This window comes from Nerophis ophidion, linkage group LG24 (assembly GCF_033978795.1).
Source record: "Nerophis ophidion isolate RoL-2023_Sa linkage group LG24, RoL_Noph_v1.0, whole genome shotgun sequence".
NCBI classification, from domain to species: Eukaryota; Metazoa; Chordata; class Actinopteri; order Syngnathiformes; family Syngnathidae; genus Nerophis; species Nerophis ophidion.
In genome coordinates, this window is record NC_084634.1 from 24,555,979 (window position 1) to 24,572,370 (window position 16,392).

At 39.1% G+C, this 16,392-nt stretch overlaps 1 protein-coding gene across 1 annotated transcript in view; it reads right to left on the reverse strand.

Annotated features, from left to right (window-relative positions):
- The window catches only part of LOC133542370 (kinesin-like protein KIF3C), a 60,176-nt gene that overhangs the window by 14,067 nt on the left and 29,717 nt on the right, over window positions 1-16,392 (reverse strand). The window contains exons 2-4 of the mRNA XM_061886426.1: window positions 1,816-1,917; window positions 1,615-1,737; window positions 1,397-1,515 (exon numbers count right to left, since the gene is read on the reverse strand). Coding sequence (XP_061742410.1) covers window positions 1,397-1,515; window positions 1,615-1,737; window positions 1,816-1,917 — 344 coding nt within the window. The remainder of the gene's footprint in view (window positions 1-1,396; window positions 1,516-1,614; window positions 1,738-1,815; window positions 1,918-16,392) is intronic.

Genomic DNA, 16,392 nt, shown 5'->3' on the forward strand with positions numbered 1-16,392 from the left:
CGGGCTAATGCAAGAAATTTAGGAATTTTACCATCTACGGTCCGTAATACCATCAAAAGTTTCAGAGAATCTGGAGTAATCACTGCACGTAAGCGATGATAAAACGGACCTTTGTTCCCTCAGGCGGTACTGCATCAAAAAGCGACATCAGTGTGTAAAGGATATCACCACATGGGCTTTGGAACACTTCAGAAAACCACTGTCAGTAACTACAGTTTGTCGCTACATCTGTAAGTGCAAGTTAAAACTACTATGCAAAGCCAAAGCCATTTATCAACGACACCCAGAAACGACGCCGGCTTCTGTGATGGTATGGGGGTGCATTAATGCCCAAGGCATGGGCCACTTACACATCTGTGAAGGCACCAATGTTGCGGAAAGGTACATACAGGTTTTGGAGCAACATATGTTGCCATCCACGCAACGTTAGCATGGACGTCTTTGCTAATTTCAGCAACACAATGCCAAGTCACTTGTTACAACAGCGTGGCTTCATAGTAAAAGAGTGCGGGTACTAGACTGGCTTGCCTGTAGTCCAGACCTGTCTCCCATTGAAAATGTGTGGCGCATTATGAAGCCTAAAATACCACAACGGAGACCCCGGACTGTTGAACAACTTAAGCTGTACATGAAAAAAGAATGTGAAAGAATTCCACTTTCAAAGCTTCAACAATTAGTTTCCTCAGTTCCCAAACGTTTATTGAGTGTTCTTAAAAGAAAAGGTGATGAAACACAGTGGTGAACATGCCCTTTCCCAACTACTTTGGCACGTGTTGCAGCGATGAAATTCTAAGTTAGTTATTATTTGCAAAAAAAAATAAAGTTTATGAGTTTGAAAATCAAATATCTTGTCTTTGTAGTGCATTCAATTGAATATGGGTTGAAAATGATTTGCAAATCATTGTATTTCGTTTATATTTACATCTAACACAATTTCCCAACTCATATGGAAACGGGGTTTGTAAAAATGGGACCCATTACCTCCCGGCTTGACACTCAGCATCAAGGGTTTGAATTGGAGGTTAAATCACCAAAATGATTCCCAAGCGCGGCCACCGCTGCTGCTCAGTGCTCCCCTCACCACCCATGGGTTGATTTTGGGGATGGGTCGAATGCGGAGGATAATTTCACCACACCTAGTGTGTTTTGTGACTATCGTTGAGACTTTAACTTTTACTTTAAACTATGACAGACATGCAAATCACCTGTTTTAATTTCAACTGCATGACAGTTTATCTTCAGCTTATGCTCTGCCTGCTCTTTTTGACAACATTTCAATTCCGCTGCAGCTTATCCAGCATTCACAAACAATTTCTCCAAAAATGAATGCTAATTATAACTATATAATTTTAATTAGAGCATTGACCTCGCAGATTTCTTGGGATTACTTTCTTACTTGAACTTGAGCTCTCTGGTGAGTTCATTCTGCGTCTGCTCCAGCTCCTGGCGGCTCCTCACGTGCTCATCATTCACATCCTGGATCTCAGCTTTGATGCACTGAAGCTTGGCATACAACTACAGTGCAGGAAGCGACAAAGCAGACAAAATGATAGCTGAAACTCAGCTGCCCCTGGCAGCGGCATCACCGTCATGTCAGGACATGTGTTTGTCTACCTTTTTGAGTTTCTTGGTCTTTGCCTCGACCTCTTGCTGCAGAGAAGTAAAAGTATCCCTCAGTTCCAGTGTCTCGTCGTCCTGCACCAACATCTGCTGCTGCATCTCCCTCTCTCTGCGTGTCTGCAAGCAACGATTAGGAAGTTAAACTCCGCCATGTGGGGAAGATTATTACCTTTTTTGTAATGTACAGACGCGTACCTGCTCAGCTATCTCGTGTCTTTTCCCCTCTAGCATCTTCTGCTGCTCATTGGTGTGATCTATGATGTTCTTTCCACCGACCAGTAGCTTGCTCTCCATTGCCTAGGAACAAAATAAAGAAAACAAGACCCGGTATTTGTAAGACTCAACTTAAAACATTCTCAAATGTACCTAATATTGTACATCCCTTGTTAGTTGGTTCCAAACATGACAGTGCTAAATGAATATTTAATATTCACATATTTTCAAAGCTAGAGCATAAAGAAACCTGTTTACAACCTTCTAAATATGTTTTATCATTATAAAATAACACCCTTTAGTCACCTTTAAACTCTTTTAATTCAATATACCATATTTTTCGGATTATAAATCACTCCGGAGTACACGTCGCACCGGCCGAAAATGCATAATAAAGAAGGAAAAAAACATAAATACGTCGCATTTTTGGGGGAAATGTATTTGATAAAATCCAACACAAAAGAATAGACATTTGAAAGGCAATTTAAAATAAATAAAGAATAGTGAACAACAGGCTGAATAAGTGTACGTTATATGACGCATAAATAACCAACTGAGAAGGTGCCTGGTATGTTAACGTAACATATTATGGTAAGAGTCATTCAAATAACTATAACATATAGAACGTGCTATACGTTTACCAAACAATTTGTCACTCCTAATCGATAAATCCGATTAAATCTTCTTCCTCGATGTCGCTTCTAAACAACTATGCCAACTCCAAAGGTATGCGCCGTGTCCTCTTGTCGTTTTCTGCTGCATATTTCACTACGTCCAGCTTGTAATCTGCAGTACATGGTTTCCTTTTCGGTGCCATTTTTGTTCAGACCTTCTCAGTTTTTATAAGTTACTGCCAACGTTGAAATTATCCATTTTAATAACTACGGCAATAGCATATAGCATATAGCAGTTAGCATACCATGACCCAAAATGCACTTCTGCCATGACCCTCACCCGCCAAATTCTAATTGGTTGATGTGTGTGTGACGATTGCTGACATTTTCTTCGTCTCTTCAGCGAATGAGATAAATAATATTATTTAATATTTTACAGTAATGTGTTAATAATTTCACACATAAGTCGCTCCAGAGTATATGTCGCACCCCTGGCCAAGCTATGAAAAATACGGTAGTAATGCTGGCTCAAGCTGAGCCAATCAGTGGCCACGATACTGAACAGCACACTCTAATTGGTTTGATCTCCTCTAGTAGCCAATATTACTGGAGTATTTTTAGCACATTTAGCCATGTGTATGCCAGTGTTAATTTTGTTGACGAAAAATTTTCGTCATAGTTATCGTCAACGACCTTTTTTTTCTGACTAAAACGAGACAATAACTAAATAAAAAATAATTTACGTGCACTAAGACGATGACGAGGTGTATTGACATATTCGTCAACGAATAAAAACGAGACAGATCTCATTTCATTAGGAAGAGGCGGGAAGAGTTGGAAAGAGAACCAATCAGAGCGACTTTGTAAGGAAGTTACATAAACGTAGTTTGCGTTTGAGACTGACCTGGGAATGCGCTGCAGAAGACAACATGTCAACGCCGGGGAGGAAGAGGAGAGAGGACGTATGGGGAAATTTTATATTTGACATCAAAGATAACAAGACGCAGTGTAAGAAATGCAGCGCGAGGATTACGGGGAAAAACACAACAAACTTGAAGCGACATTTACAGTCGAATCACCCCGAAATCAACACACAGGTAAGCATTTTCCACAACATACAACCCACTCGACGTTATCTCGTTTATTACACGGCTTACTCGTGAAATACTAAATTTGAGACATGATTTTCATCAAAATACGACTTGTATCGGTGATTTTTCCGCTGTTTTGCTTTGACTTTCAGAAATTGAAGGGAAAGTTTACATATTACCCTTTAGTCGACTAAATCTACTGTAGTTTTCGTCGACTATAATCTTATGATATTTTGTCAACTAAAACTAGACTAAAACTAAAACTATTTAAATAAATAACTAAATTATGACTAAAACTAAATTACATTTTAGTCAAAAGAGTATGACTAAAACTAAATCAAATTTTGCTGTCAACATTAACACTTGAAAATTCTTAATTTAGGACCAAAAATATTTTGTTATGTTTTTAACCAAAAGATTTGCGATAAGGTGAAGCCGCAATATTTGAAGTGGGAAACGGGAAAGGATGACTCTTCTGCAAAAAATTTAAATAAATCTTGTTTATTATCAGTGTCAAAATGCTCCAAAAGTCAAACAATTTGGAGTTCAACTCTTCTATTTTCTGGAAATATATGCCTTAAAAGTAAAAAAAAAAAAAAAAAGGTAGTATTTGAATCCATATTTATGCGTCCGCAAATCTAATGAGAGTCTAGAGAAGAAAACAAGTTCTGCATTTTTGTGTTTTTCTGACAATGCCACATAAGTGTACTCGTGATGGCAAAAATGATTATGCTAACCATAGAACCAGAAAGGAAACTTACAATAATCAAGTTTCATCAAACATATATTAACGTTGTTCCCGTAGGGGAAACTGGGTAACACATGGCACACTGACAAAGCTTAACCTATTGTTACTATAACAATCTACAAGGTTAATACAGTTTGCTTCTCTTTCTTCCCCTCTATTTATGTGCTTTCTTTTGTATTTCAAGTAATAATTGTTGCATTTGAAACAATCGTATTGTTGATAATAGAGGTAAATTGTTGTTGATATTCATTATCAATGGTACTATTTCAATCAATCAATCAATCAATGTTTACTTATATAGCCCTAAATCCCTAGTGTCTCAAAGGGCTGCACAAACCACTACGACATCCTCGGTAGGCCCACATAAGGGCAAGGAAAACTCACACCCAGTGGGACATCGGTGACAATAATGACCCAGTGGGACGTCGGTGACAATGATGACTATGAGAACCTTGGAGAGGAGGAAAGCAATGGATGTCGAGCGGGTCTAACATGATACTGTGAAAGTTCAATCCATAATGGATCCAACACAGTTGCGAGAGTCCAGTCCAAAGCGGATCCAACACAGCAGCGAGAGTCCCGTTCACAGCGGAGCCAGCAGGAAACCATCCCAAGCGGAGGCGGATCAGCAGCGCAGAGATGTCCCCAGCCGATACACAGGCGAGCAGTACATGGCCACCGGATCGGACCGGACTCCCTCCACAAATTTCTATTGGTATTCGTATTGCTCCAACTGTAGTGTAATAATGCCTATTGTCATTTGTCATTTCTGTGTTATTAATACTTATTTCACTAACTGCTTCTTTGCTATCACTTTTACCATCATATTTGTACATATCCTATTTGTTGATGTTGTTCTGTTGTTAGTATTGTTGTTTGTTCCCCTCTTGTCCCCGCAATATTTCCCTTTGTTTTCCTTTTTTTCTCTTTCTATCCCCTCCTCCTGTGGCCCGACTGTACCAAATAGTAATATAAATCCTTTTAATAAAGTCAAATACAAATAAGGCAACAAGAGAAGTATCCCACACTTCTCTTTTGTACAGTAAATGTTTACAGCCGATATGGGCATCTACATCAACAATATGATTTGCTTGAGTAGCTGGACAGGACAAAAAAAAACAAGAAAGAAAGAAAGGGAACTTACAATGACGTACAGAAAGGTTGGACAGTTATGTACTGTACAATATGAGCCATAAATAAATCAAATAACCACGCTATATAGATGCTAAAACGATTAGCTTTTAATTAGTCAAACCTTAAGTGGCTAATGAGGTAGTTTTTGACAAACTTAGCAAAAAATATGTCTTTTGATCACTTGAGACAAGATTAAAAGTCAAAGCGTTAAAGCTTAGCAATACAAAACATTAAAAACGGTGTTATAGTAAGTTCGTAAGAATGTTTATTATTGTGGCTGTAGTATGAAACTGCATTGTATCATACTGGGAGATGTTTCTTGTCAGAAACTTGCATGGTGGCAGTGGAGTGACCTCGGGTTGCAGAGAGAGGAAGGGACGTGCAGGTAATAAGGAGGTTTAATGAACAAAGAGACCAAGAGGCACATTACTCAGAAAAGACAACGAACATGTGTCACAGGGGAGGTGACACAAAGAGATAAACCCTGATTACTGATCGGAGGCAGGTGAGTCCCCGGAACACCAATCAGAAAAACAGTTGGGAAGTCACTGTAAGTCATAAATAAAATAGGGAAGTGGAACAAAAAAAAGGAGGAAACACTAATTAGAAGCAAGTAAGTCCCGTGATCACTAATCAGAGAAACAGTTGTGAATTCACTGCAAGACATAACTAAAACAGGAAGTGGAACACAAATAAGGAAAAAACACTAATCAGAAGGATGTAAGTCCCGTGATCACTAATCAGAGAAACAGTTGTAAAGTCACTGCAAGACGTAGCTAAACAGGAAGTGGAACCAAAACAAAGAACAACAACTAAACACAAAAACCCCAAATCTGTCACGCAGATCATGACAGTGGTGTAATAACCCCCCAAACAGCACTTGTATGTGTTTACGCAAACCCTGCAGCTGTATTTCATGTTTTCGCTATCGTTGATATTATTAGCCATGATCTGCTGCGTTGATTCATCAAATGCCAAACGCAGCGGGTGTGTGTGTGTGGAACAGTGTGGGCGTGTGTTTGTGTGTGCGTGTGTGTGTGTGTGTGTGTGTCTGTGTGTGACACAGAGGGAGACGAGCTAAGCAACAGCAAGCTGAGCTCTGCTCCGACAGGATGAATTAAACATCGACAGGGCGCATCAATACAAACCTCATTAATCCTGCTTCACAACTGATATGTGGACTAAGTCATTAACTTGCCAAAGGAGCTGATCATGTCTCGCTCAAATTTGTACAGACAATGTTTAACATAGTACCTGCTATCTGCTAATAATTCAGTGTGAACAATTGAATAGCTGAGTTGCTCAGGCAGTAATGTGTTTATAGAAGTTTGGATTGGGGTAAGTAATTTCTTAATGGGGAAGGACGTTAATGCCTCTTCTTCTCATGTTAGCATTTAAGCTGGCGCCAGTCAGTCTGTGAGTTTATTAATGTGCAGTTATCAGTTGTGGGATTTTTACCACGGTTATCATTAATACCGTTTGGAATGGAAATTATTTATTGTCAATTCTTAACATGCACAAGACACATAAGAACTGGTAAGTACATTTTCAGCACAGTCCCACTAAGAGCAGACATACGTTACAGGGAGACAAGACAGGACCGCCAACGGATCAACCATTTTTACGGCGCTCCTTAAAAAAGGTGGAAAAAAGGTGATATTGGGTAAGGGGGGAAGAGTAAAAAAATATATTTCAAAGGCTGGACCCACGGGAGGGTGTCCAGGCTGAGTCCAAGGGAAAAAAACTAATTTGCAATGCACACATAAACACGTTACATTTAATCACGACAACTCGCACGGAAGGGGGGGGTTGGAGCCCTGGAAGGCCCAGAGGGGAAAAACAAGCGGTGGTGAAGGCGTGGGATGGGGGAGGGGAGGTGTGTGCGTGTGTCCCCAATTATCTTGGGTGTGATGGTTGTAATGTTTTTGTAGACTGAGGCCGATCTGAAAAAGTTTGACTCAAGGTGTCGTTGAGAAGGGAGGGAGGTCAAAAGCGTCCATCATTGATGTGTCCTCGGGGTGTTTTTCAGTACAGCCTGCTCCTAGCGTCAAGGCCATTTGAGGGAGTCAAATCGTAGATTAGGATGTTTGTTTTTTGCCTACAGACAAAACAACGGCTTGTATGTTCTTAGTCAATGCCGGCTCGCTCAAATTCAATTCAATCTTCCTTTTCACCAAACTTCTCCATGATGTGATCCATCTTGCGATTTAGTTCAGAAATCACCACAGTCTGTGTTCCCGCAGCCCTGCCCAAACCTTCCATTGCGACGAACAGCCTTTGGGCTCCATGAGTGGCTTTCATCGTCTTATGAATTCGACGATACACCAGAGCAATGTGCCCAGCCCAATCAGAAGGTGCCCCGCAATCACGGTTTCAAATAGGTAGATGTCTTCCACGTCCTCCATGGAAAGGACTGAGAGGCACATGATTCTCCATTTATCCCAGGAGTCTCTCACGTACCCCGCAGCAATGGTTCCATCAGGGCAGCCAGGCTCCACCGAACCTCTTTTCCTCGTCGAAAAGACTTCGTCAATTGCATCGAGAGTCCAGCTGATTATATCCATGTCTGATGTTTAGATTTGAGGACAGCTCAAAGAAAGAGGCTTCAAAATGTTCAGACAAGACAAAAACAAAGAGAGCAAGCTGGGAAAGGAGGGAGCGGAGAAAAATACGAACGCCCTCACCATAGGCAAGACAGAAATCATTACATCCCTGAACTGTAATTACATTTTTTATGGTAACTTGAATTGAAAGCTTTTTGATGGCTAAATCTGCAGGGAGGGTACAAAAAAAAGTGTGGCTATGAATCTATCGGGGCACAGGAAGTTGTCTCACAAATCAGTCCACTCAAGATTTACCAGCAGGAAGATGCTTTGACGAGACATGATGTGTGCAGAAGTTAACAAAGTGCAACGTTTACTCATGACGACGTTCAGCACAATGATTAGAAAATGTGAATTAGCTTCAGTACTAGGGATCTGCCAATCAATCGGCCGATTTTCGTCTAAAAAAATGATGTGACTGCCATTTCTGATGTCATCCTTTTAATGTCGATCACTATCGCCGATCCCCAGTGGTTGACATTGTACAAAACCCAAAAACCAGTGAAGTTGGCACATTGTGTAATTCATAAATAAAAACAGAATACAATGATTTGCAAATCCTTTTCAACTTATATCTAATTGAATAGACTGCAAAGACAAGATATTTAATGTTCGAACTGAGAAAACTTATTTTTATTTGCAAATAATCATAAACTTAGAATTTAATGGCAATTTGCAATTTGTTCATTTAATAATGGAGACTATAAAGAAGAATGCTGTTGGTGGAAAGCGGTGGATTGCAGCTGTCTTTAGCACCGAGACACAGTCGGTGTTTCTTTGTTTGTTGTGAAGCAGAGCGGTCAAGCGAACATGTTTTCCCTACGTCAACCAGCATGTTTTTGGATGGGGAAATTGTGATATATATCTTACCGGAGACATCAATGGATTATTCGTCGACCTGCAGCAGCTGTCATGTCAAAAAAGGCAGCTGTGAGCTTTGCTCCTCGGCTTCTCTCTGAGACACTGCGTGTCATCCGACCTCGAGGTGTCTTTACAATCTTTAAAATCTAACTAAAACACTATTAAAACAATAGGCAGATAAGGGATCTTCCAGAATTATCCAAATAAATGTGTCTAAAAACATCTGAATCGCTCACAGTGCAATCGCCTTTTTTTTTTAAACTTTATTTTATTTGTTTTTTTCTAGTCCTTCGCTATCAATATCCTCAGCCACGAATCTTTCATCCTCGCTCAAATTAATGGGGAAATTGTCTTTTTCTCGGTACGAATAGCTGTTTTTGTTGGAGGCTCCCATTATAAACAATGTGAGGATGTGAGGAGCCCTCACACCGGTGACGTCATCGTCTGCGACTTCCGGTACAGGCAAGGCTTTTCTATTAGCGACCAAAAGTTGCAAACTTTATCGTCGATGTTCTCTACTAAATCCTTTCAGCAAAAATATGGCAATATCGCGAAATGATCAAGTATGACACATAAAATGGACCTGCTATCCCCGTTTAAATAAGAAAATCTCATTTCAGTAGGCCTTTAATACAAGTGAATACATGTATCGGCCGATCTCACTCATGGAATGGGCAGAATAAAACTATGACGGGAACGTCACTATTTAGTCCACATATTTTCAGAACTACAGCACAGTAATGTATGAGCCACATTTTCCCATCAGGAAGACAATCAAGTGTGTGTTGAAACTATAAGCGCCGTTTGCATTTTAGTGAAGGTGCACGCAGCACACAGAGCTGCTGACCACTTAATTACACGACAAGACAAAACACGCTTGTGCAGCGGGTACAGTGGGGTCCTTCAGTAGAGGATGCTGCATGGATTTACAGAAAGCCTCTTTGTTAAGGGCTGTCTTTGTCTTCTGAATGTCTTTCTATCGCTTTAAGGACCAACGAAACGCTTTGAACATTGTAGGGTTAAGAATTAGTTTCAGACATTGTGTAAACATTGAGTAGAGGTGTTTTAAAATGATTTAGTGTTAGATTGTGTTCCAGCTCTTTAAAGGGACTAACATGATATATTTTGCCTGTTCTTTGTGTTCATTCATTCACATTCATTGTGTTCCGTTAAAAGGCTGATTCATGTCAGGGATTTTCTCTCATGCCTGCGATGCATCCTCCTGATAGGCTGGCCATTGTTACAGAGGCAATAACAGTACATGTAAAATTGTCAGTAAGCATATCCTATTATTTTCTTAATATAAGTCCGAAACCATCTTATGTAAATACAATTTAAAATTATCTTAAAGCTGGAAAAGCCTTTATTTACCACAGTCATTGTTTTCTTTATATTCAAAGTAGGAATTGTAACTGTGGTGTTTTGGCGGTGCTTTGAAGAACTGCTGAACAGAGTAGGATGCCACAATGCCCGCCAGAATTCATAAATGAAAATAGTAGATTTTATTTGTTACACATTTTTCATTAAAATCAATCTTAAAAGTGCTACAGCACAAACAATTATTTAAAACTCTGATTTAGGGATATTCTTTATGACCTTAAAGGCCTACTGAAATTAGATTTTCTTATTTAAACGGGGATAGCAGGTCCATTGTATGTGTCATACTTGATCATTTCGCGATATTGCCATATTTTTTCTGAAAGGATTTAGTAGAGAACATCGACGATAAAGTTCGCAACTTTTGGTCGCTAATAAAAAAGCCTTGCCTTTACCGGAAGTAGCAGGCGATGTGCGCGTGACGTCACGGGTTGTAGGGCTCCTCAGATCCTCACATTGTTTACAATCATAGCCAGCAGCAGCTAGAGCTATTTGGACCAAGAAAGCGACAATTTCCCCATTAATTTGAGCGAGGATGAAAGATTCTTGGATGAGGAAAGTTAGAGTGAAGGACTAGAAAAAAAAAAAAGCGAGGGCAGTGGGAGCGATTCAGATATTAGACACATTTACTAGGATAATTTTGGAAAACCCCTTATCTTCTTATTGTTACTAGTGTTTTAGTGAGATTATATGGTACCTGAAAGTGGGAGGGGTGTGGCCACGGGTGTGGTGACCGCCAGTGTCTCTGAGGGAAGCCACGTTTCTCGACGAGGCGAAGCAAAGGCAGCCGTTGGGGCCAGGCTGAGCTTTTTTTCCCCCTCCTCCGCGGTGGAAGCATCCCACGTTCAGGAGAGGCCGGTCAGAGGAGGGAAGAGTCCACAGCTGCCTCTTTGACAGGTGTACGAGAAACGACACAAGCTATCCGCTCATGTCTACGTAAGAGTCGACTTATTACCACAATTTTCTCACCAAAACCTGCCGTTTGACATGTGGTAGGGAACCATGTTCGCTTGACCGCTCTGTTCCATATTAAAGCTTCTTTAGGGAATGTAAACAAAGAAACACCGGCTGTGTTTGTGTTGCTACAGACGGCCGCAATACACCGCTTTCCACCAACAGCATTTTTCTTTATAGTCTCCATTATTAATTGAACAAATTGCAAAAGATTCAGCAACACAGATGTCCAGAATACTGTGTAATTATGCGATTCAAGCGAATTTTAGCTGTGATCGGTGCTGGAAGAAAATGCCCGCTACCATCCGTGACCTCACGCGGACGCGTCATCATTCTGCGACGTTTTCAACAGGATACTTTGCGGGAAATTTAAAATTGCAATTTAGTAAGCTAAAGCGGCCGTATTGACATGTGTTGCAATGTTAATATTTCATCATTGATATATAAACTATCAGACTGCGTGGTCGGTACTAGTGGGTTTCAGTAGGCCTTTAAATTGGAGACAATTAGGCTGACATTGAAGGTTTTCTGTGTAGTTTCAGTAAAGTATGGGGTTGTTTCCTAAAATATGTAAAACAGACTGATATCAAATTTAACCCCGAATGAAAAGTAATTGAAAGGTAGATAATTGATGAGCCTTTTGTCTGCTTTTGTGTATTGCTGCACAGTGTTGGGGACATTCAAGAGTGCTGTCCTTATTTGACTGTTTTATTTTATTTCATATAACGTATATAATGTTTGTGGGTTACTTGTATGGGAGAAAAAAGTAACATTTGACATGTTTGATTTGGATTTCTGGCCTGTATATGTCAAAAATCCAATAAATAACTGTTTAAAAAACAATAAAAGCTTGACCATTAAAAAAGTTCAAATACTAAGACTAATACACTATCAGTGAATCATAAAAACCAAAACATGCAAAAATAGTGTCTTTTCTAACAGTTTCTTTTCTTTAGTTATTTAAAAAAAAAAACTTAGAGTTCCATGTGTACTTTTTGAGCACTTTCAATAATACTAGGACAATAATGATAACCCAGATATGAAATGTCTGCTTGTTAAATTCCTACTCAGAAAAATCTGTTTAAAAAAATTAACGCATAAAAAAAACTATCATTAATCGATTAAAACATATATTATTAATCAATTTAGCATCGGTTAAATATGAATCACAATTTGGGTGTTGATAGCATTTTTACTAAATTGTAGTAGTGAAAATGTTTTATGCCAAGTCTCTACAAAAAACGCAATAGCACACTTTCAAAAAGCTTAGGGTATCTTTTTAAATGTCGAATTTGTGTGAATTGTTGTAAATCAGATGATGTATTAAATTTGTGGTATTGAATGCTACATACAATTTTTTGACGGAATAAAGAGGCTGGTGCACAAAAACTAAACAAAATTTGGGTTTTGCCCTCACAGTATACTTGCCAAACTTAAGACCTCCGATTTCGGGATGTGGGGGGTGTGGTCGTGGGTGGAGCGGAGGTGTGGTTGGGGCGGGCCGTGGTTAAGAGGGGAGGAGTATATTTTCATCTACAATTCACCAACTCGAGTATTTCATATATATATATATATACATATATATATATATATATATATATACATATATATATATATATGAAATACTTGACTTTCAGTGAATTCTAGCTATATATATTTATTATATTACGTATATAAATAAAATAAATAGTTGAATTTCAGACGGCACCTATCAAATACACAGTAATAAAAAACACAGTTGTTCTACTAACTGTACTGTACTTGCTGGTTACTAAAAAAAACAAAAACAACACCACTTACCTTTCACTATTTGAGTAACCTTTTTTCTGCCATTTGCGTACTGGTGAGAGTCACTTGCCGTCAGGTGCGCAACACCACATAAATCGTTGGCCAATCAAAAAGCAATCCCATAACGCTATAGCCAACATTCACCAGGAGATGTCGACAGACAACATAGAATCACTTTATTAAAGACTGCGTCGCCATGGCTGTAACTTCCTCGTTCTTCTGCTTCATCTCCTTGTGTGTGTAGTTTTTTATTAAAATCCGTAGATGTTGTAACGTGATTGGGCAGGCAAGCTGTTTATATAGTGGGAAAGCGGACGTGAAAACAGGCTGTCCCCACTCAGGTCCGCATGAAACTGGAGGGGGCGTGTCCTCCAGCTATGCTGAATTTTTGGAGATTTCCGTGAGAAAATTTCTTCCGGGAGGTTTTCGGGAGAGGCGCTGATTTCGGGAGTCTCCCGGAAAATCCGTGAGGGTTGGCAAGTATGCCTCACAGCCTTCCTTTAACCCAGGAGTAGGGAACCTATGGCTCTAGAGCCAGATGTGGCTCTTTTGATGACTGCATCTGGCTCGCAGATAAATCTTTGCTGATATTGCTTAACACAATAAATTAAGAATCATTTTGCTGGTAATCACAGTGTTAAAAATAATGTTCCAAATATAAAACATTTTCCTGCATTTTAATCCATCTATCCATTTTCTACCGCACCAGTTCAAGAAGTCGCATTATTGGTAGGAAGTATTTGATTTATTATTGGTTAGCTTCAGAATAAAAATGTTATTAAAAATAATAAGAGACTTATTGTACTCTAAAAATGTTGTTATTAATTAAAAATGCATGAATTTAGTTGTATTCAGTGTTAAAAAATATTATATGGCTCTCACAGAAATACATTTTGAAATATTTGGCTTTCATGGCTCTCTCAGCCAAAAAGGTTCCCGACCCCTGCTTTAACCAGAAACTTACTCCTTGAGTTTGTAAAGAAAAATGAATTTTTTTTTAAATAAGAACAAGAAAAAAAAAGTATCTTGTAGTTTAGTATTGTTTTAGAGACTGATACTTTAACAGGTATCAATAGTATCGACATCTGGATCGATCAGCTGCTTTACTTTGAAGCATTAGCGGTTAGCTTTTTGTGCCATCCTGCTCGGGTTGTGTGTGTGTGTAGCATCCTTAGCCATTCCTTTTCCTCTAGTCCTCCAGTGATTATGTAACTTGGAAGAATAGGTTTATTTTTCCACAAATGTTTTAAGGATTAGTATCTTAGAAGTGGCTTCGCACTGTGGATAGATAATGCGCTCGTCCTAGCTTGCTCTCAAAATGGAGCCGGTGTTCTGGCAAGACGCGCATCCTCCTGGAATTCATGCAACTCCTGCACATGTGTAACAAGGACCATGGACATAAAAAATGGCCTGCCTCATAGATACAAAATGCATTCTCTCATTCATTTTGGAAAACTTTGTCAAAACGTTTAAAAAAACCAATGACAATATGATTCATGGTTTATGCCTAACTCAAAAAGAATTTTAATCATTTCCATCTGTATTCCTGAAAAACCCACATGTTTGTCATACACTCATGTTCAGTAGCCCAGTGGTTCTGAAACTTTTACACCAAGTAACACCTCAGAAAATACTTGGCTCTAGAGCAGGGATAGGGAACCTATGGCTCTAGAGCCAGATGTGGCTCTTTTGATGTCTGCATCTGGCTCTCTGATAAATCTGAGCTGACGTTGCTTAACACGATAAGTAATGAATAATTCCACTTGTAATCACAGTGTTAAAAATAATGTTCAAAATATAAAACATTCTCATGCATTTTTAATCCATCCATCCATTTTCTATCGCACCTGTTCAAGAAGTTGCGTTAATGGTAGGAAGTTATTTATTTATTATTGGTTAGTGTGGGGCTTGCCCTCCTGGGGGTTCTTCAGACCACCAAGCACCGACATGAGAGCCTGTTTCAGGGTTACAATATTGTTTTATTTTTCAATAAGTCTCTCAGTTGCTTTCCAGCAATTGTATTTCCAGCCCCAACCCAGTCTCTCCTCCTGGCTGCTGCTTATAACAGAGCGACAGGTGATTAGATAACAAGGCCCAGGTGGGCCATCTACGCAACTGTCGCTGCAGGCCCGCAGGGCACACCCCCTCCACAGTTAGCTTCAGAATAACAATGTTATTACTAAGAATAAGAGACCTATTATACTCTAGAAATGTTGGTCTTACTTAAAAATGCACGTGTTTAGTTGTGTTCAGTGTTAAAAAAACATTATATGGCTCTTACGGAAATATATTTTAAAATATTTGGCTTTTTGGCTCTCTCAGCCAAAAAGGTTCCCGACCCCTGCTGTTGAACAGTTGAACACTGGCGCCCCACCGGCCACATCCGGCCCGCCAAAGCGTTTCATTTGGCCCATCAACCAAAAAGGCTTGATGAAAACATTAAAACTAGAGTTGATCATGTATGCATCACTCAGTGAAGCAGCAGTGGAGTGAGTAGAAGAAGACGACTCATTCATCCCTGGGGGAAAAAAAATCTAATAAATGGCATAAATCTGACTTTTTAAAAAGCGTTTGAAGCTAAATTTTTTGCGATGTTATACTTAGTACATTTAGCCTAGGGTTGAGGAATTCACATTTGTCGCATAATGTTGGTCTTTACCTCTGTATGTATGATAAGAATATTGCAGATCTTCAAGATGCAACCTTTTAATCAAATTTGAATGATAGGATATTGAGACTGATTTGGTGGTTTTAAAGATTCCTTTTGTATTTATAAATGAGTGTTTGGTGGGTAGATTTTGAAATGTATTGTAGTGTACTATATTTTGTATATGTCATGGTTCGTGGTCCGGATCACGTTCTGTTAGTTTTGGACTCCATTAGTTCCTGTTTTTGTGCACCCTAGTTTGTTTTAGTTACCATGGTGACTTGGGGTGTGGGAAAAAATCGATTCGAATTTGGATCGCGATTCTCACGTTGTGCGATTCAGAATCGATTCTCTCTTTTTTTTTAAATCGATTATTTTTTTTTATTTTTTTTTTTAATCAATCCAACAAAACAATACACAGCAATACCAGAACAATGCAATCCAATTCCAAAACCAAACCTGACCCAGCAACACTCACAACTGCAATAAACAGAGCAATTGAGGAGACACAAACACCACACAGAACAAACCAAAAGTAGTGAAACAAAAATGAATATTATAAACAACAGTATCAATATTAGTTATAATTTCAGCATAGCAGTGATTAAAAATCCCTCATTGACATTATCATTACAGATTTATAAAAATTAAAAAAGAACAATAGTGTCAGAGTGGCTTACACTTCCATCACATCTCATAAGCTTGACAACACACTGTGTCCAATATTTTCCCAAAGATAAAA